Raw genomic sequence first — 27,676 nt, 5'->3', positions numbered from 1 at the left:
CAAGGAGATCCAACCAGTCCATCCTAAAGTAGATCAGTCCTGGGTGTTCATTGGAAGGACTGATGCTGAAGCTGAAACTCCAATACTTTGGCCACGTCAGGTGAAGAGTTGACTCATTGGAAAAGACCCTGACGCTGAGAGGGATTGAGGGCAGGAGGAGAAGGGGACGACAGACGATGAGATGCCTGGAAGGCATCACCGACTCGATGGACATGAGTTTGGGTAAACTCCGGGAGTTAGTGATGGACAGGGAGGCCTGGCGTGCTTCGGTTCATGGGGTCGCAAAGAATCGGACACAAGTGAGCGACTGAACTGAACTAGCCACAGTAACACAGGAAAACTACTCCTGTCTTTTTTGAACAATGAAACTACTGGTTCAAGAAACCACGAACTCGCTTTCCCATCATTCCTTTCCCTTAAGTTTCCCAGGAATCCTAGTGCTCAAGAGGATGCAGTTAAGCCCGCCCCCTCACCCTTCCCTGGTCATTGGCCGTTGGTCCCGCCAGCTCGGTTTTGAGGCTGTTGATTGGATAAGAGTGGCGACCGTGGGGGTTCTTACAGCCTGTGTGGAGGCGTGGCCATAACGCCCGGAAGCTCTACCAAGGCCGCCGCGCTATGGATCGCGCGCTCCGGCTCCTCGCGCGTTCGCGTTTACTCTCGCGGAATCCAGGTTCCGCCCCCAGACCTGGCCTTGGCCCGGGTGGCCCAGCAGTCCTCCTGCTCCGGCCTCCGAACGCCGCTCGAATGGTGAGCTCGTGCTGCCCGACCGCCCTGGCCGCCCCGCGGTGACCTTCAGGCCTCCCGCCCGCCGGCCTTAGGGTCTCGATACTGGCCCGTGTGTTGGAACTTCTCTGCCGGCCCGGGGCGCTTCCTCAGTTGGAGGAGCGCTCGGGAGGGGCGGCAGCTGTGGGCGAGAGTCACGCCGGGCCTCGTGGACCCTGCCCCTGCCGCACTCACTTCTGTGGCGACTGCCCTTGCGAGGATGCTGAGGTGGACGGTGTGAGGAGGGGGCAGCCACGAGGTGGGACTGTGTCGGGAAGGGGCAGCTCCGCACCTGCCCTTCGTGGGCCCGGCTGAATCCAGCCCCTCGGAGCTAATTTCTGGGGTCACAGCTGTGCTGCTAGTCGTCTCCAGGCGGGGTTGGAAGGGTCTTGTGAACCTAAGAGATTTTACTTCTCATGCAATTGGCCATTTAGTTTGTGAGACTCTTTTTCCCCATGTAACTTTTGTAAAACCCGGAAATATGAAACTGGCAGAATGTCCTGAAGTACGTTGGAGAAAATTGCATGGGACCTAACTATTGCTGAATCAGCACTTTTAATTGAGGCACGCCCTCCAAGGAACTAAACGTCCAATTTCAGGTTGGATACCCTAACTTACACGAGCTCTTTTTCACTTTAGAAAGTAACCTCCGGAAATTTGGGCTGTAGTAAATAAACATTGAATAGGTATGCTCACCTGTGTATTATCAGGAAAAGTGTGAGAAATAAATGCTGGTTTAGGAAGGCTTACTATTTTGCCCTATTCACTCTGATTTGTAGTTTGAGCTTTTATTCAGAGAGATACGGCTTCAGACCCTATTCTATTACTCAGAGTTGGGATTTTGGTCAGGTAATACTGTAACACGACTGAGCGACTGAACTGTAAACTGTAATACATACAGTATTATGTAATACATAATAGTGAAGTCGCTCAGTCATGTCCGACTCTTTGCGACCCCATGGACAGTAGCCAGCCAGGCTCCTCTGTCCATGGGATTTTCCAGGCAAGAGTACTGGAGTGGGTTGCCATTTCCTTTTCCAGGGGATCTTCCCAACCCAGGGATCGAACCCGTGCCTCCCGCATTGTAGGCAGACGCTTTACCGTCTGAGTCACCAGGATACATGAAAATAATTACAGATACTCAGCAGTGTTATCCCTGTGGAAATACTTTGAATTTGGGACGTGGTGAGTGCTTTATTAAGTGAATGCTTCCATCTAGGGGATTTTAAAGGCCCAAGACATTTTCTGGACTATACACTTTAAGATAATTTGATGACATCACATATCTGAAACTAGAAATCAAGGATGCTTTATATTTCTGCAACTCCCTGCTCGAATAATTTTAGTGCACTTTAAAGCCTTTTAAAAAGTTATTTTTCACTTATTTAGTGTTTTGTAAAAAAGGAATAAAAGACTGAAGAACTGACTCTATCCTGCTGTTAATGTCAAAAAAAAAAAAGCACTATCTTGCTTTTAGTATTGTAGTGTTAGCTAACATCAGGTGAGGATAGATCCCCACCCCCCCCAAATTCTAAATACATCTTTTGCCCTCTAATCTTCTCAGCTCCAAAATCTCCGAGTTGATCTAAGTTTTTCTTGTTGCTGGTGTTAAGAAATAAACTATATTCAATACCCAGTGACAAACCATAATGTAAAAGAATATGAAAAAATACATATGTCTAACTGAGTCACTTTGCTGTACAGAAGAAAACACAATACTATAAATCAGTTATACTTCAATAAACTTTTTACAAAAAGAACTTCAAATAACCCTAAATGCCCTAAATTACCCTTCGTCTCAGTTAAGAATACAAGTTCGTCAGATAGGAAGATTATGTTGAATGCCCCCTGTGTGTGAAACAGTCACTGTGGGCACAGGGTTTAGACTGCTTGTGTGCATGCATCCCTACTCAGTCTTGTCCAACTCTTTGCAACCCCATGGACTGCAGCCTGCCAAGGCTCCTGTGTCTGTGGGGGTTGCCATCCCCCTTTCTGGGGATCTTCCCAACCCAAGAATCAAACTCATTTCTCCTGCATTGGCAGACAGATTCTTTACCACTGTGCCACCTGGGAAGACCTTAGAGACTGCTGAGGTGTGTTAAGTAAACAAAGCAGTTATTAGTAAATAAGCAAAGATGTCATGCACAGTTAATTAAAATGTGATACTGAGGAGAAAAATAGAGACTATACAGTGGAGACCTGCTAATGCTACTGGCTTGGTAGCATGGTTGACAAAGAAGTTCTATATTTTTTAAAGTTACTTCATCTTCAAGATGGCCATAAAGTCTGAAAACATGGATAATATTCTATATTGCAGTACAGTATCAATAAACCACTTATTACATATTTGTCAGTATTTTAAGACTTGGTGGTCACCCTGTACTTTAAGAACTGAAAGAATTTAAAAAGTCTTTTTAGAGAAACTGGAAACCCAAACAAAATGAAGTCACATTTGGGATTTTAAACCTCTTGAGATAGTCTTTCTGCCTAAGAAATGGTTTGGATTTTCTTGAATTCTGAAATATTCTTTGAAACCACCTAAGGCTGAGAATGTGAAAGGCATTTTACATTTTCTTTAAGAGACATCATGGTTTAGTTAATGGTTATCTTACACATGCATGGGGATATATTATAGGCCTAAGGCCTGTACCTTTTTACTAACCCTTAAACGCTTTAGACTCTGATAATTCTCCAAGCCAGGCTTCAACAGTATGTGAACTGAGAACTTCCAGACGTTCAAGCTGGATTTAGAAAAGGCAGAGGAACCAGAGATCAAACTGCCAACATCTGTTGGATCACAGAAAAAGCAAGAGAGTTCCAGAAAAACATCTTATTTCTGTTTTATTGACTATGCCAAAGCCTTTGACTGTGTGGATCACAACAAACTGTGGAAAATTCTTAAAGAGATGGGAATACCAGACCACCTTACCTGCTTCCTGAGAAACCTGTATGCAGGTCAAGAAGCAACAGTTAGAAACAGACGTGGAACAATGGACTGGTTCCAAATTGGGAAAGGAGTACGTCTGGGCTGTTTATTGTCACCCTGCTTATTTAACTTATATGCAGAATACATCATGAGAAATGCTTGGCTGGATGAAGTACAAGCTGGAATCAAGGTTGCAGGGAGAAATATCAGTAACTTCAGATATGCAGAAGACACCACCCTTATGCCAGAAAGCAAAGAAGAGCTAAAGAGTCTCTTGATGAAGGTGAAAAAGCTGGCTTAAAACCCAACATTCAAAAACCAAGATCATGGCATCCGGTCCCATCACGTCATGGGAAGTAGATGGGGAAACAATGGAAACTGTGACAGTCTTTATTTTTTGGGGCTCCAAAATCACTGCAGGTTATGACTGCAGCCATGAAATTAAAAGATGCTTGCTCATTGGAAGAAAAGCTATGACAAAACCTAGACAGCATATTAAGAAACAGAGACATTACTTTCCTGACATAGGCCTGTCTAGTCAAAGCTATGGTTTTTCCAGTAGTCATGTATGGATGTGAGAATTGGACCATAAAGAAAGCTGAGCACCAAAGAATTGATGCTTTTGAACTGTGGTGTTGAAGAAAACTCTTGAAAGTCCCTTGGACTGCAAGGAGATCCAACCAGTCAATCCTAAAGGCAATCAGTCCTGAATATTCATTGGAAGGCCTGATGCTAAAGCTGAAACTCCAATACTTTGGCCACCTGACTCATTGGAAAAGACCCTTAGGCTGGGAAAGATTGAAGGCGGGAGAAGGGGATGACAGAGGATGAGATTGTTGGATGGCATCACTGACTTGATGGTCATGAGTTTGAGTAAGCTCCGGGAATTGGTGATGGACAGGGAAGCCTGGCGTGCTGCAGTCCATGGGGTCACAAAGAGTCAGAAACGTCTGAGCAACTGAACTGAACTGAGACTCTTGACTGATAGCATGTAAACTTGGAGACCACCTCATCAATTCCAGGTTACTGGGGTTAGTGGATGGTAATAGTACTTGGTATTTTTAGGCCCAAATAGCCATCACACTGCAGTGCACACTGACCATATTATCCTTTCATGCTTCACTAGAAGGGGAAGCAATTGTGAATAAAAATGCATCTCCCAGGACATTGGGAAATAGCAGTTTGTGCCTGCCCTATGCCTAGCTGGTTAGACTCTTTAAACTTCTCCCAGAAATTCTGCTCTCTGAATTATGAGATATAAAGACATGATTAAAAAAAAACACAATTTTTAAAATAATAATTAAAAACTTATTTATATTTAATAGATACCATCATAACTTCACTTTTTCATCAAAAGCACTGATAATTTTTTTCATTAATTTAGTTCAGCAGTCCTCTTCTTGCCTAAGCCACTAGGAAGAGATAATGTAAGAAGGTTTTGAAAATCATACACATGGTTTTCAAACTTCAGGTGGACTCATTAATGGGTGGAGAAATCAATGTAGTGGACAGTAAACAGCATTGGGGTTTTGACTGAATAGCATAGAATAGAAAATATGAGGGCAGGACAGATTGTTTCACAAAACATTTGTTTCAGCCTTGTGTGTATATACATTTGTGTTTATGTATAATATAAAGGTTTTTTTTTTCTGTAGGTCATTGTAAAGAGCCAGACTCTTTTCAAATTACTGCTTTGGCCCTGGGTGCCAGAGTATGAAATTTTGTGTGCACCCTTTAAGGGTGGAGTTTCTGTTTCCCACAGACCTCTGGCCAAAAGTGAGGCCTGTGGCCTCCAAAGCCAAAGTTTCAAGGGACACTTCTCAGTGCAAGACCCCCAGGCTAGGGACCCTGACACTGGACCTGGACCTCTTTCTCCTGGGGGAGAATCTCTGCAATTGTAATTATCCTCCAGTTTGTGGGTCACCTCCCCCCAGGGGAGTATAGGTCTTGACTTTACTATGTCTTCACCCCTCCTACCTATTTTGCCATGGTACCTATATATCTACAGTTGTAGAAGCTATTTTCTGCTAATTTTTCAGCTTTACTCATCAATCATTGCTCTGTAAATAATCATAATTTTGGTGTGCTCTTGAGAGGAAATGAGCTGAGTCTTCCTACTCTGCCATCTTAGCCACTCCTCTCCTCTGCAGACTTTTAGGCAGAAGAAAAAAATGTACCTCACTGATTATACTCCTATATTTCTCACTAGATACAAGGATATTTTTCTTTTCATACAATTTAAAAAGTTTTATAACATAAAGTTTTGTTGTTGTTGTTCCGTCTTTCTGTTCCCAAGGGATAACTACAAAATTATTTGTTTCCTATACAGAGGACTATTTACTAAAATAAGATTACTTTGCTAGGTGTTTTTAAATCTTTTGAATCATCTGATCATGTTTATTTTATCATTAATGCAAGGAGAACATTAATTAAAATTCTGAGTATCTCTTTGAACTCTCTGTAAAATAAATATATGTAGATTCCAAACGTCTATTTTTTTTTTCTTAATTAGTATAATTTGATGTACTTGGTAGAATCTTAGGTTCTCCATAAAAGGGATTTTGGGTCGTGGGTTCTTATCCTGGGGAATGAGTTGACTTCAAGGTATAAACTCCTTAAAATCGTATATAAGATTTTACATATATTTATATTAATTTTTCTAGAGAGATAATCCAATACCCTGAGAAGGGTTAGGAACTGATCTGGCCCATGTCTCTCTAAATTACACCATTTACTGTAATTATAGATTAGAAAAGCGGACTTGCTGAAGATGACACAGCTACCAGGTGGTGGGCCATCTCACTGCAAAGCCTGGAATATTTTGTGTTGCACTAAGCTCTCTCTCATGCATAATATTTGTAGACAATGGTTGAGCTTTGGTTAAATATATAATATTTTCAAACTTTGAAAGTATTGTTCTTAGGTTATTTTCCAAAGTTCTAGTAAAATAGTAAATGAAAGCTTGACCAATAATAGGCATATTCCTGAATTGGAAAAGATTACTCTTTTGACTTCAAAGGCTTTCTTTGTATTTATCATGTGCATAGTGTATGAATCCTAGAATCCATCATTAACATCTGTATTAATTTGTGTGACTAAAATTTTCAGGAAAAAAACTGTAAGTGGGGGAGAACAATGACAACCAAAGTGGAATTTTTTGTCTTTGTTGTACTTAAGAATTTCTTTTCCCAAATATGATGTTTCCTGTATATTGGAAACATATATTTCTAATTATTTTGGAATTATAAATTAAATTTATATTTCCAATTATATTTCCAATATTAAATAATTTCCAATTATTTCCAATAATTTCCTGTGTATTTCCTGTATATGATGTTATTTCTCCTGATACTTGTTTTCTTTTCAAGCTGTAACAGTGTTTTGTCTTTATTTTTAGGCAAGCCAAAATTCTTTTCGGATAGAATATGATACCTTTGGTGAACTCAAGGTCCCAAATGATAAGTATTATGGCGCCCAGACTGTGAGATCTACAATGAACTTTAAGATTGGAGGCATGACAGAACGCATGCCAGTAAGTGGCTTTTGTGGAAATGTTGGCTTATTTTAGATGAACTAGGTATTATTCAGTATTGGGAGTCACCCTACCTTATAAATATTTTACAGAATTAAAATGTAAAGTCATTTCGAGAACTAGCTTTGAGAGTAATAAAGTGTTTCTCTCTCGTTAAACTTTTTTAAGTTTTAGTATGCTAGTGTTTCGAGCTGTGACTTTGTGAGTCTTTTGGATTTTATTTGATAGAACTAAGTGATTTGTCTTTCATTCTTGCTTGGATTTTTCATATTTTTACTAGAATGTTGTAGTTTGTAAACATTTTTAATTTTGATTCTTTTTAATTGATGTAAAGCTTTTAAGAAACTGATTTAAAAGAAAACTTTTTTAAAAAACTTTTTATTTTGTATTGCGATATACCTGCAATATATGTATATGATTAATCAAAGATTAATAAATATTAATACATTAATACAATTAATAAAGAATGCTGTGATAGTTTCAGGTGAAGAGCAAAGGATCTTAGCCATATACATACATGTATCCATTCTCCCCCAAACTCCCCTCCTGTCTAATTTTTCTTTAATATTATACTTTCTATCTATCTTGGCTTCAGTTTGTAGAAAAGTGTACACTAATTCATAAAAATACTATTTGTCATGATGTCTGGCATATAACATAATATATAAGTATTTGTTCAGTGCTACATGAATGATTTAATGATGAGAAAACTTTCTTATTTGTATGAAAACAAATATTTCATATATATATGAAAACCATATTTCATTAAACCCTTACCTTAGAACTAATCTTCAGTTAGATCTGATATGTACTACTAAGAAAAAATCTGCCATTTAAAGTTGTGTCATGTCATTGATTTGAAGATACATCTTGATTTCAGAGATGTTAAAGTGTGAAAAGAATTGACAAAATATATTACATATCCTACTGGAGCCCAACTAGAGTATGAAAAATAGTCACCACAAGAATGCAGGATAGGCTAGTAAGCCTAGAAGTCCCCAGGCCTCATCTGGTGAGATACTGCTACGTTTATCTTTTAAATATACTTTTTATCTAAACAATAATTTTAACTTCCATATTTTAGCTCATTACTAAGATTTCAAGACTGAATCTTGACAGATTTGTATGCCTTTCCAAGACGCAGTGGATCTTCTTAGAAAAATATCTCTGTAATTGTCAACCCACAGCCAGTCTAATGGTGAGGGCCAGACTACATGGTTGGGAGAGAGAAGGTAGCAGCTGATCCTGAATATTCCCATATAGTTCAACTCCTGGGGTTAAAAAGATCAGTCTTAAGCAATATTAATTGGAGTAAGCATGGCTCATGTTTTGATTTTCTTGCTTCAACTAGCAAGGTGTGTGGTTCTGGGGTGGCGTGATTGCTGCTGCTGCTGTACCAGAGACAGAGCAGTTGTTTGGATCTGGACAGGTGTCTATGAAAGATGAATACAAGAGTTATCAATTTTTACATATTTGGCTTCCATCTGGATTAATTGTCTGAACTACATAAGATATAAAGCAGACTCTTTGTACCTGAGGTCCTTAGGAAAACAAAATAAAAAAAAATTTACGGACTGCTATGGACAGGGAGGCCTGGCGTGCTGCAATTCATGGGGTCGCAAAGAGTCGGACATGACTGAGCGACTGAACTGAACTGAATGAGTAAAGAATACTGAGACCCTTTCATCTCCAATGATATATTTACCATTTTGTTTTAGTAGTGCCCAGTGAAGCTCTGTACTGTGACTTTTTTTTATTTTTATGCATCCACAGACATTGTGGGGTCAGTCACTCCATTTTGGTAGCCAGAGTTGATTGGCATTTGGTTGTGCCTTCAGCATTGGTTTGACCCACTGCAGTGTTCCTATAGAAAATGAAATTCTCATTTGTTTTCATGTGTAATCCTATGTGTCATATCTCTCCATTTCATTTGGGTGAAACACTTGTAATGTTTTAATTTTAATTTCCTGGATTTAGCAGGAAATACTCTGAAACAGATTAGTGCTACTAACCATGGGGGAAGTGGGGGATGGTGCGCCATGGCAGACTGGTTCCTGGTCACTCACCAACCCCCAGGCCCTACGTGTTCCCCCACACCCCTCACACCCTCCAGCCACCACATTTTCATTCTCTTGATGGTTTACTGTGAAGAGGCTTTTTAGTTTGACATAGTCCAATTTGTTTATTTTTGCTTTTGTTGCTTTTTCTTTTGGACTCCTCCAGAAAATCATCACTTAGACTGATATCAAAAGCTTACCGCTTATGTCTTCAAGAGTTTTATGATTTCATGTCTTACATTCAAGTCTTTAATCCTTTTTGAGTTCATTTTTGTGTATCGTATAAGATAGTGGTCCATTCTCATTCTTCTGCATGTGGTGTCCAGTTTTCATAGCACCATTTTGCTACCTTTATTTTACTTGATGTTTTATTCTTTTCTAAAGACAAGGAAAAATTATTACGTAGCGTGGAATCCAGTGAGGGCAAATAATGTTGTTGTTCAGTCGCTAAGTGGTGTCCAACTCTTTTGAGACCCCCCCCCATGGATTGTAGCCCACCAGGCTCCTCTGTCCATGGGATTTTTCAGGTAAGAATACTGGAGTGGGCAGCCATTTCCTTCTCCAGGAGATCTTCCCAAAACAAGGATTGAAGCCTCTGTATTGGCAGGTGGGTTCTTTACTACTGAGCCACCAGGGAAGCCCAAATAACGGTATGAGTGAAAAGTTACTCAGTTGTGTCTGACTCTTTGTGACCCTATGAACTGTAGCCATCCAGGCTCCTCTGTCTGTGGAATTCTCCAGGCAAGAACACTGGAGTGGGTTGCCATTCCTTTCTCCAGGAAATAATGGTATAGGCTGGTGAAATGGTTGAGTATCATTTATTTTTAAATATGTGATGTAAAATCATGTGTGTTGTAATATCTTATAAAAAATAGGACAAATGGTATATTGTACAAGTGGTATATTGTACATCTGTGTGAATGTGTGTATGTGTGTGTAAGGCATACATACGTATCTGTGAAAAGTCATTGTATTTGCTTGTGTTTGGTTGCCTATACAAATAGATAAATGATGGTTCTTTGTTTTTATATGCCTATCTTTAATCTTTGTCTATATCCTAAACATTTTAATGTCATAATATTATTTAAGTTATTGTTTTCTGTACAATGTTTGTACCTGCATAAGATAGTAATCTTAAATTTCCATGCTTAAATTGCAAATTGAGATTTTTTCTGATTAAAAATTTTAGATCCCAGTTATTAAAGCATTTGGCATCTTGAAGCGAGCAGCTGCTGAAGTAAACCAGGATTATGGTCTTGATCCAAAGATTGCTAATGCAATAATGAAGGCAGCAGATGAGGTAAGAGATGATAAGAGTGTTTACTTGTTGGCATTAGATCCCTATTATCTTCCGGATAATGATAAGCTCTGGCCTGAGGAAAGGGGCACTGAATTATTGAGTTAATGTGTTTTAATATAGGATGACAATGTTATTATTTGGTAAGGATATTAATATGCTTCAAATATATATTATGGCAAATTTTCTGGATGATTTTATACCTTTCATTTCTCTTTACTTTTCCTTGTAATTTATATAGTTTAAAGATAAGTTTTTGAAGAGGCACTCTTTGAACATTTATATTTGATTTCTTGTTTTATGTATAAATAATTCCCTTTAAAATTGGTTGTTTGATAATATGTGTGCAGAATGTAATTTCACTCTTCCACCAATAACATGATTGTTGTGCAAAGATAAGCAGAGATAACAGTTTAAAAGCTCTAGATATAATGTTCATTGCAGTACTTTTTATTAAAGCAGCTGTTTAAACAAGTTAGATTGTGAAGCCCTAGAAATTTAGTTTTTTAAAGAATGTCATAGAACAAAGCCTACCATATAAGAAGTGGGGAGGAAAGATTGCAAAATGCATGTATTTTATGATCCCAGTTTTGTTTAGAAAAAGTGAATAGAAAACACGTTTTTCTGCATATATACTCCCATCACTTGAAAGTAGAGACTAGAAGGAGATGCCAAAGTTCTAATCATCTTTATTTCTGAGGGTAAAAGTATGATGACTGTTATACTTTTCTTAGTTCTCAGAATTTTTTACACTAATCACCTATTATTTTTATTCAGTTCGGAAAAAAGTTTTACTTTTAAATGAACCAGTTTTTTTAAGGTAATAATTTCTAACGTGCACACCGATTTTCTTAGCTTAAAACTAAAATCATTCCAGAAGATGACGTTTCCCAGAGAACTTAAAATTAAAAAACTAACTAGCTCAGAATACAAAAATATGACAAAAATAGAGACAAATCTAGACATGTTTATGTCTGTGCTTGGAGATTGCTACTCATGGGACATTTGTGGGATGCAGTAGCTACTAGTGAACTCACACTGTTAAGTCACTTGTTGGTTATAATGCTGACTCTGGCTGTAACATCTGTTGGATATTCTTGCTGAGTACCAACAGTGAATTTATCTAGAGACTTAACACATTTGCCAGCATTAACAAGTGGCCCTGTCTGGATATTACAGAGGGCAGTTGGAGAAATAGAAGAAAGATATCTTTGATTCAATTTTCATTTGGAATCAGTGAAATTTTTATGCCATTCACAATAGATTATCTTTCACCTTTTAAAGTAGCAGTGGTTAATTAAAAAGATCATACACCATGACCAAGTGGGCTTTATCCCAGGGATGCAAGGATTCTTCAATATCTGCAAATCAAATCAATGTAATACACCACATTAACAAATTGAAAAATAAAAACCATATGATTATCTCAATAGATGCCGAGAAAGCCGTTGACAAAATTCAACATCCATTTATGATAAAAACTCTCCAGAAAGCAGGAATAGAAGGAACATACCTCAACATTATAAAAGCTATGTATGACAAACCCACAGCAAACATTATCCTCAATGGTGAAAAATTGAAAGCATTTCCCCTAAAGTCAGGAACAAGACAAGGGTGCCCACTTTCACCATTACTATTCAACATAGTTTTGGAAGTTTTGGCCACAGCAATCAGAGCAGAAAAAGAAATAAAAGGAATCCAAATTGGAAAAGAAGAAGTAAAACTCTCACTGTTTGCAGATGACATGATCCTCTGCATAGAAAACCCTAAAGACTCCCACCAGAAAATTACTAGAACTAATCAATGAATATAGTAAAGTTGCAGGATATAAAATCAACACACAGAAATCCCTTGCTTTCCTATACACTAATAATGAGAAAATAGAGAAATTAAGGAAACAATTCCATTCACCATTGCAATGAAAAGAATAAAATACTTAGGAATATATCTACCTAAAGAAACTAAAGACCTATATATAGAAAACTATAAAACACTGGTGAAAGAAATCAAAGAGGACACTAATAGATGGAGAAATATACCATGTTCATGGATTGGAAGAATCAATATAGTGAAAATGAGTATACTACCCAAAGCAATCTATAGATTCAATGCAATCCCTATCAAGCTACCAACAGTATTTCTTCACAGAGCTAGAACAAATAATTTCACAATTTGTACGGAAATACAAAAAACCTCGAATAGCCAAAGCAATCTTGAGAAAGAAGAATGGAACTGGAGGAATCAACCTGCCTGACTTCAGGCTCTAATACAAAGCCACAGTCATCAAGACAGTATGGTACTGGCACAAAGACAGAAATATTGATCAATGGAACAAAATAGAAAGCCCAGAGATAAATCCATGCACCTATGGACACCTTATCTTTGACAAAGGAGGCAAGAATATACAATGGATTAAAGACAATCTCTGTAACAAGTGGTGCTGGGAAAACTGGTCAACCACTTGTAAAAGAATGAAACTAGAACACTTTCTAACACCATACACAAAAATAAACTCAAAATGGATTAAAGATCTAAACATAAGACCAGAAACTATACAACTCCTAGAGGAGAACATAGGCAAAACACTCTCCAACATACATCACAGCAGGATCCTCTATGACCCACCTCCCAGAATATTGGAAATAAAAGCAAAAATAAACAAATGGGACCTAATTAAAATTAAAAGCTTCTGCACAATAAAGGAAACTATAAGCAAGGTGAAAAGACAGCCTTCAGAATGGGAGAAAATAGCAAATGAAGCAACTGACAAACAATCTCAAAAATGTACAAGCAACTCCTACAGCTCAATTCCAGAAAAATAAATGACCCAATCAAAAAATGGGCCAAAGAACTAAACAGACATTTCTCCAAAGAAGACATACATATGGCTAACAAACACATGAAAAGATGCTCAGCATCACTCATTATCAGAGAAGTGCAAATCAAAACCACTGTGAGGTACCATTTCACGCAGTCAGAATGGCTGCGATCCAAAAGTCTACAAGCAATAAATGCTGGAGAGGGTGTGGAGAAAAGGGAACCCTCTTACACTGTTGGTGGGAACACAAACTAGTACAGCCACTATGGAGAACAGTGTGGAGATTCCTTAAAAAACGAAATAGAACTGCCTTATGACCCAGCAATCCCACTGCTGGGCATACATACTGAGGAAACCAGAAGGGAAAGAAATACGTGTACCCCACTGTTCATCGCAGCACTGTTTATAATAGCCAGGACATGGACGCAACCTAGATGTCCATCAGCAGATGAATGGATAAGAAAGCAGTGGTACATATACACCATGGAGTATTACTCAGCCATTAAAAAGAATACATTTGAATCAGTTCTAATGAGGTGGATGAAACTGGAGCCTATTATACAGAGTGAAGTAAGCCAGAAAGAGAAACACACCAATACAGTATACTAATGCATATATGGAATTTAGAAAGATGGTAACAATAACCTTGTATATGAGACAGCAAAAGAGACACTGATGTATAGAACAGTCTTATGGACTCTGTGGGAGAGGGAGAGGGTGGGATGATTAGGGAGAATGGCATTGAAACATGTATAATATCATATATGAAACGAGTCGCCAGTCCAGGTTTGACGCATCATACTGGATGCTTGGGGCTGGTGCACTGGGACAACCCAGAGGGATGGAATGGGGAGGGAGGAGGGAGGAGGTTTCAGGATGGGAAACACGTGTATACCTGTGGTGGATTCATGTTGATATATGGCAAAACCAATACAATATTGTAAAGTGAAAAAATAAAAAAAAATAAAGTAGCAGTGGTTAGACTGCAGAAGCTTCAATTTGCTGGACAACCAGGAACTATAGTAGCACATGAAAAAAGTGAGTGTCTTTAAAATAGTACTATAAATGATGCCGACAATCATTTGATTCAAACAGCTTAATGAATATAGAATTTTTCTTATTTTTTAAAATACATTTTTTAACATTTTGTTCTGCAGGTAGCTGAAGGTAAATTAAATGATCATTTTCCACTTGTGGTATGGCAGACTGGATCAGGAACCCAGACAAATATGAATGTAAATGAAGTCATTAGCAATCGAGCAATTGAAATTCTGGGAGGTGAACTTGGCAGCAAGAAACCTGTACATCCCAACGATCATGTTAATAAAAGCCAGGTCAGTATACGACTTCTTTTCCTTGTATAAACTGAAAAGAATCCTGAGATTTTCTTTGTAAAACAGGCATTAACTTTTGACAGGGAGGATTAACTCTGCTTATATTCTTTAATGGAAAGGACTTCTTTTATGTTCTTCTTATTTATTTTAGGAATCTTGAGTCTATGTATTAAATTTCATGAAAAGCACCTTTAGTGGGTAAAAATCACTTTTAGGATACTTGAATTTAGTATATGTTTATATTTTCATTGATTTATATTTTAAAAACTCTTTCTTTTGAAAAATAAAATTATTTATAAGAATTGCAAAGAATTTCAGAGTTTCTATGTACCTTTTACCCAGCTAACCTTAATATTAAATATTTTACATAACCCTGGTACACTTATCACACGAAGAAATTGAGATTGGTACAATACTCCTAAGCAGGCTTTATTAGTTTTCTATTGATGTCCTTCTTCTTTTAACCAGGATCCAGTCCATGCTCCACATTGTATTGTCATCACATCCCCTTAGTCTCCTCTAATCTAAGAGTTTGCCTTTTGTCTTTGTGACTTTTGAAAGCAGTGGTCAGATATTTCATAAAATGTCCCTCAATATAGGTTTGTCTGTTGTTTTTTCATGATTAGACTGAGACTGGATTTTGGGGAAGATTGTTAAGAAATGAAGGGCTCTTCTTGCATCATATCAGGGGTACATGATAATAGCACAAGTTGGTACTGGTGATGTTAGCTCGAATCACTTGGTTAAGATGGTGTCTGCCACTTGGTTAAGATAGTGTCTTCATTTTCCAATAGCCTATACTCCAGCTACTGCACTTAAGCTCTATTTCCTAAGGGAGGAATATCAAGAAATTTTTGGACATGTGTTAAAATAACCATGAAATTAATAGAGAACTTTGAGGCTATGAAAACAGCCTCTTTTTCCCTAAACTTTTGCCTATTAATTTTTAACATTCATCAGAAGATCTTGCCAATAGCAATTACTGCTGTGATGTTTTAGTAGTAATTTTCTTTTCCCCTCTTTCTTTTTGCATTAATTGAAATTTTTCTGTAAGGAATATTTACAGAATATTCTTCTTCTCTCTCCCCTCGGATTTATTTATTTATTTAATCATTATATGTAAGCATGAATTCATTAATATTTTTTCTTAAGGTTATAATCCAGTATTTTTATTCTCTATGTTGCTACTCATATCGTTCCATAAAGCCACAGCATGTTGGCTCCTGTGTCCTTTGAACATGCCACCATCCCTTTTTTTTTTTAAGGCACTTAATTTTTCCACTACAAGATGCTCCAGGCTTATCATCTTGTATTTTTCCTGTCCTAACCCCCCTAAGCAATCATTTTTCCAAAGACCTTTTGGAGGATCTTATTGGGAAGTGATATTTAAAAATCAGGATCTGGGTACGTAGTGTAATTTAAAGTATAAGGAAGTTTATTTTTTTTTTTTCACATTGCATGGTGTGAAGGATTTTGCAAACCTAGGACTTGCATTTAAATATGAGTTTATCTTTTATGTATACCGAAGTCTGAAATCTACTTCAGAATAACCTAGTGTGTATGGTCAGGTAGAGGACTGAGGTGGAGTTAAAGATAACGTCGTAATTTACAAGTACAGGTTTACATTTGACGAAAGAGCATGGTGTTTATAGACTACCTGGTCAGGTCCCAGTTCTGCCAACTCTAAATACTTTGGCATGGCACATAATTTCTTTGACAGATTCTGTTCTATTTTTAAAGTGGTGACCTATCTCGCAGAATTTTCCTCAAGTTTAGTGAAGGAAGAAATGTTTGTGAAAGACTGTATGTGTTATTTAACTGTAAGATGTTTTATTACTGCTATCCTTATATTTGCTAGGTGTATTTCTTTGTGTCTTGCTGTTATTTATTAGCAGGTAGATATAGTAATATGTAATACATTCATTGTAGGTGGTCTGTGTAATACCGGCCTAAACACCTTCTGTAAAGGAAATCAGGTTGCTTCTTTTGCTTCTTATTTGATCCTAAGTGACTTGGCACACATAAATATAATTGAGTACTAAATATGCCACATTTTGAGTAGTCACTTAGTGAGATTTTCAACTGAGACATTCAAGTTTGGTTTTTTTGGCCTATGATTTAACATTTTATGTTTCTTTTGAAAACTTTCCGACAGAGCTCAAATGATACTTTTCCCACAGCAATGCACATTGCTGCTGCAATAGAAGTTCATGAAGTGCTGCTCCCAGGACTACAGAAGCTGCATGATGCCCTGGAAGCAAAATCCAAAGAGTTTGACCAGATCATCAAAATTGGGCGTACTCATACACAGGATGCTGTTCCACTTACTCTTGGGCAGGTATATTGAGTGTGATTAGATTTGGTTCCATTGTGGGCTTGGTACAAATGGCCAATGTATTACCCTCTAAATCACACTGGTTTAAATGGCCAAGTTTGTAACAGTTCAGTTCAGCAACAGAGATGATTCTGCATTAACCTGTCAGTGATTTTTATTGGCATCTACTCAGGAGAACAGCAGGGCATACTGGTTATGAACCAGACTCCACATCAGTCTGCTTGAGTTTAAATCTTAGCTTTGCTATATGCAAACTATTGGACCTTAGGAAGCTTAGCTTTTCTTTGCGTCACTTTTTCTAGCTGTAAAACCAAGAAAATAATATCTCTTTCGTAGAATAGTTCTGAGGTTCAAATAAGCTAATTCATTTAGAATGCTTCGAACTGTTTGTGACATATTGTAAGCACATATTGGTGTTAGCTGTCATCATCTTCATCAGTATCATTATCATAATTTCTTCCTTTGTCTCTCTTATTCTAAATTAATTTTTAATTCTTTAAAAATTAATTTTAAAGTGGTTAAATGTTTTGGCCACATGTAAAAGAGGTATTACTCTTTTCCAAAATACAAAAAGCATTTTTATGTTTCTTTATGATGGCTCAGAGGGTAAAGCGTCTGCCTGCAATGTGGGAGACCCGGGTTTGATCCCTGGGTCAGGAAGATCCCTTGGAGAAGGAAATGGCAACCCACTTTGGTACTCTTGCCTGGAAAATCCCATGGATGGAGAAGCCTGGTAGGCTACAGTCCATGGAATCGCAGAGTCGGAGACTACTGAGTGACTTCACTTTCAGTGATACTTTAAAGAATGTCTGATAGTACACATTGCAGAGGAAATACAAGGAACAGATTTTGTCTCAGTAAGCTCACTCCACTTTGAGGTAGGACATACACAAATTCTATATTGAGTATCAGTAACAGTATTTTTGTAGAAATTCAAGTTAGTTGTGAGAGTTTGGCTGCTGGTTATTTGGAAAGATTTCATTTGTAGTTTTGTTCATCTGATAGCAAACAATGGAAAAAAACATGATCATTTACCTTAAGTTTATGACAGCAGGAATGAGGAAAACTGGAAATGATTAATTGAAGTACACATGATGTGACTTAATTAAGCTTACTAAATTAAGTTGCTTCTTAAGCTGTATCTTATTTCTCTTTACATCATTGGCTCTTCAGTTCAGTCTCTCAGTCGTGTCCGACTCTTTGCAACCCCATGAATCGCAGCACGCTAGGCCTCCCTGTCCATCACTACCTCCCGGAGTTTACTCAAACTCATGTCCATTGAGTCGGTGATGCCATCCAGCCATCTCATCCTCTGTCATCCCCTTCTCCTCCCCCCAATTCCTCCCAGCATCAGGGTCTTTTCCAATGAGTCAACTCTTCATATGAGGTGGCCAAAGTATTGGAGTTTCAGCTTTAGCATCAGTCCTTCCAATGAACACCCAGGACTGATTTCCTTTAGAATGGACTAGTTGGATCTCCTTGCAGTCCAAGGGACTCTCAAGAGTCTTCTCTAACACCACAGTTCAAAAGCATCACTTCTTCAGCACTCAGCTTTCTTCACAGTCCAACTCTCACATCCATACATGACCACTGGAAAAACCATAGTCTCGACTAGACGGACCTTTGTTGGCAAAGTAATGTCTCTGCTTTTGAATATGCTATCTAAGTTGGTCATAACTTTCCTTCCAAGGAGTAAGCATCTTTTAATTTCATGGCTGCAATCACCATCTGCAGTGATTTGGGCTCTACCATACGTAAGTTCTAAGGAGATACAGTATCTGTTTTTGAAACTTTTGAGTATCTCTCTGGTTTCTAGTTTTTTTCCTGTTTTTTTGTGTGTGTTACATTATATGCTAAAGTCCATTTGGGCCATGACTCAGCTTCCTATGTAAAATCATCATTCTTTGTGACAGAAAGTTAAATTTATCTGTTTATCTTACCAGAGGCATTTATACTTGCTTTTATTGAAATAGTCTTTTGAGTTTCTTGAGTGTAATTTTTTCTTTAATAAAATGTATTCCTTAAGTGAATCCACCTGGTATATATGTAAGTGATATTAGATCAGATGGAAAGAAGTTGTATCTTCTAAAAAATGTTTTCTTTAGAGCAGTGTGAAATCCCAGTACTAATCAAAAGTATTCATGGTTCTTCAGTGTTGTTAGATAGGGTAAAGAAAAGATAGATTGAGTGTAACCATATATCCTGGCTTGCTCAGTTGAGTTCTAGTTTATGCCCTCTGTCCTTGCATAGTTCTTACTTAATAGGGCCCTTGCTGTGTTTCAAACATGATGATTTCTGTGGTTACTTTACTTAAAGTATGTTGTACTTTGGGAAGCAGTGTGGCATTCATAGCAGAATTAAAACGCATCATGAAGCTACCCAGGGTCTTACTCTACCCTGTTACCTTCTTAGGCTGTTCAATAAGTCAGTTAGCTTCTTGAGAGCTTTTAAAACACCCTCAAATTCCACGTCAGGTTTTTTAACTGAAATTGTATGGAGGATATTTCTGTTTGCATTTTTCTTAAGGAGATTCAGTTTTTTTCTTTCTTCAAGTTATTTGAAATGCACCAACAAAATAAATCATTTGCATATAAACCAATAATTTAATGTAGTAAAGTTGTGTTTTTTTACGTTTATTTCCTGTGTTGGTTTTCTTTGTTTTCTATTAAAAGAGTAGTTTATAGTTTATAGGTAGGGTGCATGTTGTTATCAGTGGTATGGCCTACCTGATAGGTTTCTAAATGCCCTTTCACCCTTGTACATTGCTTATCATATACATTAATGTAATTGCCACTTGAGTAGCTTCTAATTTTGTACCTGAGATGTGTTTTTTAAAAACTTATATTTAATGCAGTTAGAGTGACTTACATGCCATTAGGAAATCGTATACTCTCACCTTAATTTCTTTATTTTTTCAGGAATTTAGCGGTTATGTTCAACAAGTGAAATATGCAACAACAAGAATAAAAGCTGCCATGCCAAGAATTTATGAGCTCGCTGCTGGGGGCACTGCTGTTGGCACTGGTTTAAATACTAGAATTGGCTTTGCAGAAAAGGTTGCTGCAAAAGTGGCTGCGCTCACAGGTAGGTGACAACATGGCTTACTACTTATTACCATTAGACCAGTCTGTGTTTTTCTGGGTGTTTCTGCTTTGAATTCTTACAGATTTAAAGTTAGAAATAATACTTCCCCATCAGTCATCTACTTTGTGTCTGTTTTAGAAGTTGTGATATTAATCCTTATATTTTTTAAAAGTTTCCCATCTGTAAGTTCATACAACATGTAATTATTAAAATCTATTAGTGCTAATTTCATTTACTATCTGGTAGTATTCAATTATTTTCCATTTAAAGCTGTTTTAGGCTTCCCTGGTGGCTTAGTTGGTAAAGAACCTGACTGCGATGTAGGAAACCTGGGTGTGATCCCTGGGTTGGGAAGATCCCCTGGAGAAGGAAATGGCAACCTACTCAGTAATTTTGCCTGGGAAATCCCATGGACAGAGGGTCCTGGTGGGCTACAGTCTATAGGGTTGCAAGAGTCACAATGACTTAGCAACTAAATCACCACTAAAGCTGTTTTGAATACTTGTTTTCAAAGTAGGAAGAATCAAATGATTGGTGAGAAATTCATTTGAATAACAAGTACGTTAGAGATTGACTGGCTTAATTTCTTTTTTCCCTATGGCATACTGTGACATTTCTTTGAATTAATGACCTTTTTGAAGGTCTCAATAATGGTAACTGTTACTAGAGCTGTTGTCTCCAGAAAACTCTTATTAACGTGGAGATCTTAACAGAGAGTACAGATAATTCTACATTTCTTATTATTGCTTACTAGCAGAGATTTGACTTTTAATTAAACTTTAATCAGTGAAAATTGTAATATGGGGTCTAGAATATGTAGATCTTTAAAAATTTGAACATGGAAGCGACTGAGAATGTCTAGTTCATTTTGACTTCCTAATCTCACAGAGGAGCTTCTAGGTCCTGGCTAGAGAACAGAATGCATGTGTGCTCAGCCACTTCAGTTGTGTCTTTTGCGAGTCCGTGAACTCTAGCCCACCCGGCTTCTCTGTCCATGGGATTTCCCAGGCAAGAATACTGGAGTGGTTTGCCATGCCTTCCTTCAGAGGCTCTTCTCGACCCAGGGATCAAACTTGTAGTTCTTACATCTCCTTCATTGGCAGGCGTGTTTTTACCACTAGCGCCACCTGAAAAGCCCAGAGAAGAGACTGCTGCTGCTGCTGCTGTGTCGCTTTAGTCGTGTCCGACTCTGTGCGACCCCATAGATGGCAGCCAACCAGGCTTCCCGTCCCTGGGATTCTCCAGGCAAGAACACTGGAGTGGGTTGCCATTTCCTTCTCCAACAAATGAAAGTGAAAAGTGAAAGTGAGGTCGCTCAGTCATGTCCGACTCTAGCGACCCCATGGACTGCAGCCTACCAGGCTCCTCCGTCCATGGCATTTTCTAGGCGAAAGTACTGAAGTGGGGTGCCGTTGCCTTCTCCAAGAGAAGAGACCAGGATGCCTCAAATGGGGGGAAAATTGTACTAGGAAAGGAGTTCGGAATCGAGTGGAGTGAATTTTACCTACTTTTCATCTTTACTCACGGCATCATACACATGTGTTTGCAATAGCAGAATGATTTTTCGTTTAGTATTTTATATTTCTTTCAACATTTATTGTGCTTGTTTTATCTTTTAAATGTGCTAGTATCGTTAGATTCCTTCTACTCCTCAGGACATCTTGAAGAAATGTAGAGAAAGCTTGAGTCTTAAGCATTTCTTTCTGAAGTTAAATTTTTATTCTGTTTTTGCTTATGTTCATATACTGATAGTTTCTGTTTAACTTGCTGATATTAGAAAAATGTTTAATTTTACCTGTTAACTCATACAGGTTATTGATTTTTTTCTTCAGGCTTACCTTTTGTCACAGCTCCAAATAAGTTTGAAGCTCTGGCTGCTCATGATGCTTTGGTTGAACTCAGTGGAGCCATGAATACTACTGCTTGCAGTCTGATGAAGATCGCAAATGATATTCGTTTTCTGGGTTCTGGTCCTCGCTCGGGACTGGGAGAACTAATTTTGCCTGAAAATGAACCAGGAAGCAGTATCATGCCAGGTAATCATGTAGCTGGCTCCCAGGTGGCTCAGTGGTAAAGAATATACCTGCCAAGCAGGAAATGCAGGTTTGATCCCTGGGTCAAGAACATCCCCTGGAGAAGAAAATGGCAACCCACTTTAGTATTCTTGTCTGGAAAATTCCATGGATAGATGAGCCTGGTGGATTATAGTCTCTGGGGTTGCAACTAGTTTGACATGACTTAGTAACTAAACAACAGCAATCATCACATAGCTGATAAATGTTAGAACTGAAACTTGATTAGAACCCAGGCATTCTCATCTACAAAGCACGTCTTTTTTAGTTTAACATGATCTGTAAGTAGATGGGGACGTATGTGGCACACTTGTTTCAGAATGTGTTTAGCGCTACCTTTGATCAGAACTTCTGGGAACATCACCAACAATATAGGAGAAAACAATTTTAGTTAGTATCGTGTATTCTGATTTCCATATTAGAAAATGTGTAAATAGTTCTTTTCACAACCCAAAGCAAATAGAATTCTAGAACAGGCTATTAAAGTGATTTTAATGGGCTGAATAAAAAAAATTATATCACATGTCTCTTATTTCATTTTTTGCTTTGGGCTTTGGCGAGTGAGGTATGGGAGGCTACACAGATACGGTTGGGGCCTTGCTTTATTATATGTCTTGCTTTGTCTTTCCTTCTTTTCTTGTTTATTTGATCTAAAACCTAATTTTAACTCATACTTGAATCCATCGGTGTGCTCGATGTGGTGTCTTTGGTGGTTTTCTTGAAGGAAAGGTGAACCCCACCCAGTGTGAAGCAATGACCATGGTTGCAGCCCAGGTCATGGGGAATCATGTCGCTGTTACCGTTGGAGGCAGCAATGGACATTTTGAGTTGAATGTTTTCAAGCCAATGATGGTAAGTTTTTGATTTTTAATGTCTTTGACCCAAAGCTAGTTGTCTTGGTTTTTGTCTTTCATAAAGATTTCTTAAAGTTCATTAGGTGTTAAGATAATATGAGTAGCAGTTGGAAGTCAAGCATATATTAATGTTAGAAGATTAATCCTGGATATTTAATTAGGTGACTTTTAGCTTAAGTAATTGATGGTTTGCTTTTTATAACAGGAAGAAAAATTCTGAAAGTGCGTTATAGGTTTCTTTCTTGTCCCTAGCCACTGGGGACGCCAACTGCTAGAAATAAGTTCTAGTTCCTCAGTTAATAAACAGAGGAAAGAAAGAAACTCTGCCTCCATTCTGTCTCCTCATACTGCTGCTTTCTTCCTCTCCAAATTCAGCTGTTTTAAAGGAATGCCCACTCTCACTTGCATATGCACTGCAGTTGGGCTTCCACACTTGCACTTGTATTTGAATTGTTCTTGTAGCACTGTTGAGTCCAACAGACATGCCACGGCTCTTAACTGCCATCTGACCTAGACTTGTCCCTTGAGACACTTTTGTCCTTGGTTTATTCAGTAATTTCTATCTAGTTCTCTTTCCTTTCTCTCTCAAGACTTTCATTGATCTTACTCTTCCATATACCTTGAAAACATTGTGTCCACTCAATGTTCAAATCTGTTCTTTTTCCTTCATCTTTGTGAAGATGGAACAAAATGGCATCATCTTTTATCCAGTTTCCCCAACTTCAGATAATGGAACTGTTATCTATTAGAGTCCTCTATTTGTGTGAAGTGTTATATCTAAATATATATTAAAGGCTTATTTCTAGTTTGTATCTGATGTAAAGTCTGATTTTAATTTGATAAGAACATGCAAATGACAAATATTATGTTTATTCATTCACCGTATTCATTAAATATTGATTGAGTACTAGTCTATGTCAGGCACTGTCCTGGTTGCTAGTGATAGAGCAATAAACAAAACAAATTTTTTTGCCCTTATTTAATATGCACTCTAGTGGAAAATAGAAGACAGACAAAAGGACATCTCATATCAAAAAGCTTTTCCTTTCGGGTCAGATTCCAAACAATTAACACCAGCTGCCTGGCAGATATATGTACATAACATTAAATGTCTTGCAGTTTTTTTTAAAAGATCTGTTTTGTTTTTAATAGAAAGTAAGTCAAGATAATCAACATTTGCAATATAATAAAGTCGTTAGTATCAAATTAAACCTTGGAAGTTCTGTGTGAGTCCACTGTTGGAAGTACTGTTTTCAGACCCTGGGATTTTAGACCAGAGAGATTAGGATGTGGATATATATTTATTTTAATATATGTTGGAAATGTCACAAAAAAATGCTAAAACAAACTAACATGCTGATCATTAAGAACTGAGAAGCCCTGGCTTCACTCATTGCCTCATACACACCCTGAACTTTACAACCTCTGACTATTTCAGTTCTCTCCATCAGTAGAACTTCATCAACTCCTACAACTGGAATTTATTTTTCTTTCTCTGCGTTCTTTAACATTTCATACCTGTATTTTATAATACCACAGACTATCTTGTGCTTTAGTTTTTTTGTGTTTATGCCTTTTCACCTCTTAAAAGAGCACTTCTCTGTCCTCAAATGTTTATAGTTTCTTTCATATTTTTTGGGGGTATGATTTCTTACAGGTTGTAAGAGTGCTATATGTTAATTGAATTATATTCATATATGAACTAGCAAATATGTTATTGAACAAAGAAAAAAGCTAGGCTTAATAAATCTGTCTCTCTCTCAGATTAAAAATGTGTTACACTCAGCCCGACTGCTGGGGGATGCATCGGTTTCCTTCACAGAAAACTGCGTGGTGGGAATCCAGGCCAACACAGAAAGGATTAGCAAGCTGATGAATGAGTCCCTAATGTTGGTGACAGCTCTTAATCCTCACATAGGTATGCGTTTAAAGAATAACAATGTCATTTTGAATATACAGTTTAAAAGCTGAGAAAGTTTTAAGAGACTAAGACTACTGGATCAATGTTAGTGAACAACAGATTTCTTTTGAACATTGTCTTAAAGACATTTTGAATTGTGTTGAAAGATGCTATATATATATAACCTTTATGGTGTAATATTTCTTTCAAAAACTTGATTGATTATACTTCATTTTATTTGAAATGTGGCAAGTTCAGAAGTAGAATTTAAAGCTTATTTTAATCTTAATAGAATTTAGATACTATGGGACATTAAATTCAGATACTAAATATCCTCTTAGTTTGTATTGTTGGGACTTGCTGACTAACAACACTGAACGAACTCATTTTTCTACCTTCTCTAGATGCTACTATACTTTTGTTGTTGTTTTATTCAACTCAGAAATGGATTAAATTTTTAAAAAAAGGGTTATGTATGCATTTCTTATAGGGAAAGGGGGGAAATATTTTGTCTAAAACTGTGCTTTTGTGTTGCAAGCCTTTTCCAGATTTATAAATATTTCATTATATAGATTCAAACTTGTTAACTTGGATTATAGATCGACCATAATGATCCCTGTTAAATACACTATTTTAACTCATAGATTTTGAGGCACTCACTGCTTTATGTTATGATGTATTAAAAGCCTTTTCCCACCATTTCCTTACTGCTGAGCTGAAGTTATTAATGTACTCTTTGGTTTTGTGCATTAGAACAAGTTATGATGCAGTCTTTTGGTGTGATATGAGGACTGTTTTAAAAAAGTCTTCAATAATCTTATACTTTCAAGGCTGATTTTATATTCTTAGCTTCATGTCAAACTATAATTTCAGTCTTATAAAGTTAGAGCTCATGACTGCTTCACGTAGCTGTGAACCCAATATACTGTCTGTTTTGGAATAGTATGAAAACTGGCAATAATACTGGATTCTTTTGAAATTATTGTACCTTAGCATTCAGCTAGAGAGATGTACAGAGGAACCCAAAGGTTCATGGGACAAATGTTTCATCATGTTTATATTCCAGAATTTGTTACTAAAATGTTTAAATTAGAGATACTCCTAAAGCAGAATGATTGATATCTTTCTTAGAGTCAGTTTAATGTGAGGTAAAGACCGTTCAAGGATAAGTGGGCAAAAGCACACCTGACTGGTGACAAAGCATGAGCCTTACAACTCCACATCATGGGTTCTGATTGTGCTCATTATGTATAACAGGTAGTCATGTTTTTGGGACTTGAATGAAAACTAAAAGGGTTAGCATAATGCATAGACTTTAATGTCATTATTAACGTTAATGTCATTATTAACATTAAAGTATGGAATGTCTAATATTAACCCCAAAGGTTTAACATGAGAATTCTTTCAAAGTTAGTTTGATCGCTAAATGCCCATTTCAACATGTTTAGCATTCAGTGTTAATTTTATATTAACTATGTCCATAATGTTTTATAGGTAGATTAATTGATACTATGAGTAACATCTTATATGTGGTTGATAATCACACATGACACATAACATTTTGTAGGTGGTTAATAATTGCACATGACACATAACATTTTTTAAAAATATTTATTTATTTGGCTGCACATCTTGCTTAGTGGATAATCATTGCGGACTTCTCTTGGTTCATACCCCTCTAATCTTGTTTTTTTTTTTTTCTCCTTCATTGGTTTCATTTTTGTTAATTTCTCTTCTTTCTGGTTTTTGCCTTTTTAAAAAAATTACATTAAATCAAGATAACCAGAATTGCCCTGCCTCTATTAATTTTAAAAGCAAATAACTTTGATGTAAACAGTAGACCTGTGACCTCTTGTGCAAGTATATGTTTGTCTCAAACTTCCCTACTTGTACTGTGTAACGTCTGAAAAGAGTGGAGAACAGAAAGAGATGCTGGAAGCTCTGAAGGTGTGTGTCTCCTCAGAGCCCTGCCTGCTCCTCCCTCATTGTGAGAGGACTCTCCTCTCTTTTCCCTCTTAGAGCCCTTTACCTTTACCACAGTTCCTGGTCATACAGTCCTATATTTTTTGTACTGCTGCAGCACTGAGCTTATTAATGCTTTGTTAGATAATTATTTTTGGTTAAACATACTGTTGAAACAGCACATTTATACTACCCAGATGTATACTCCTCTCTCTTGGTGCTACATGTGTATGTGTGTGTTTGTGTGTGTAGAGAGAGATGTCTATGTGTATATATTTTCCCCCTTATGAAAATATCTGGATTAGTGAGCATTTCAGTTTAGGGACACATCTTATAGAATGTGAGGTATGTATTACTTAAGAAAAGTTAAGAAAGGTTTTATTCTGTATAAGAAATGACAGCTATCAAGATAACCCACTGCTAAATATTTTTAAGATTAAAAAATGTTTACTTAAGAGGTTGGTAGCATCAAATAAATAATAATGATTACTCTTGCTTTAGAAAACCAAGTTTCACTACTAACTCCTATGTCACCTTTTAATTTCTTCTTCAGGGTATGACAAAGCCGCCAAGATCGCTAAGACTGCACACAAAAATGGATCAACCTTAAAGGCAACTGCTATTGAACTTGGCTATCTCACTGCAGAGCAGTTTGATGAGTGGGTAAAACCAAAGGACATGCTTGGTCCAAAGTGATTTAAATAAATGTATAATAAAAATGATTATGTCATATAAAATAAAAA

General features: G+C 37.3%; 1 protein-coding gene across 3 annotated transcripts; it reads left to right on the top strand.

Annotated features, from left to right (window-relative positions):
- The first annotated feature begins 567 nt into the window (after window positions 1-567).
- FH (fumarate hydratase) lies at window positions 568-27,676 on the top strand. Of its 3 annotated transcripts, none has more exons than XM_006050767.4 (10): window positions 568-747; window positions 7,086-7,220; window positions 10,467-10,577; window positions 14,550-14,726; window positions 16,882-17,064; window positions 19,980-20,145; window positions 21,978-22,181; window positions 22,942-23,069; window positions 24,836-24,989; window positions 27,487-27,676. In XM_006050767.4, the coding sequence occupies exons 1-10, from the start codon at window positions 616-618 to the stop codon at window positions 27,627-27,629; spliced, it is 1,533 nt and encodes a 510-aa protein (XP_006050829.1). In that variant the 5' UTR covers window positions 568-615; the 3' UTR covers window positions 27,630-27,676. The 3 variants fall into 3 exon arrangements, with proteins under 3 accessions (XP_006050829.1, XP_044798992.1, XP_025141783.1); XM_044943057.2 differs by lacking the exon at window positions 568-747 and adding an exon at window positions 1,928-1,947; XM_025285998.3 differs by lacking the exon at window positions 568-747 and adding an exon at window positions 8,101-8,232 and having other exon boundaries at window positions 7,082-7,220.

The sequence above is a fragment of the Bubalus bubalis genome, chromosome 5 (assembly GCF_019923935.1).
Source record: "Bubalus bubalis isolate 160015118507 breed Murrah chromosome 5, NDDB_SH_1, whole genome shotgun sequence".
NCBI lineage: Eukaryota > Metazoa > Chordata > Mammalia > Artiodactyla > Bovidae > Bubalus > Bubalus bubalis.
This window is presented reverse-complemented; position numbering and strand designations above follow the sequence as displayed.

What these genes read in the sequence shown, in the direction of transcription:
- FH (XM_006050767.4), top strand. Translation starts at nt 616, where the DNA reads ATGGATCGCGCGCTCCGGCTCCTCGCGCGTTCGCGTTTACTCTCGCGG. An exon ending in CTCCGAACGCCGCTCGAATG is followed by an intron (nt 748 to 7,085) that starts GTGAGCTCGTGC and finishes CTTTATTTTTAG; the next exon opens with GCAAGCCAAAATTCTTTTCG. An exon ending in AGCTCTTAATCCTCACATAG is followed by an intron (nt 24,990 to 27,486) that starts GTATGCGTTTAA and finishes TTTCTTCTTCAG; the next exon opens with GGTATGACAAAGCCGCCAAG.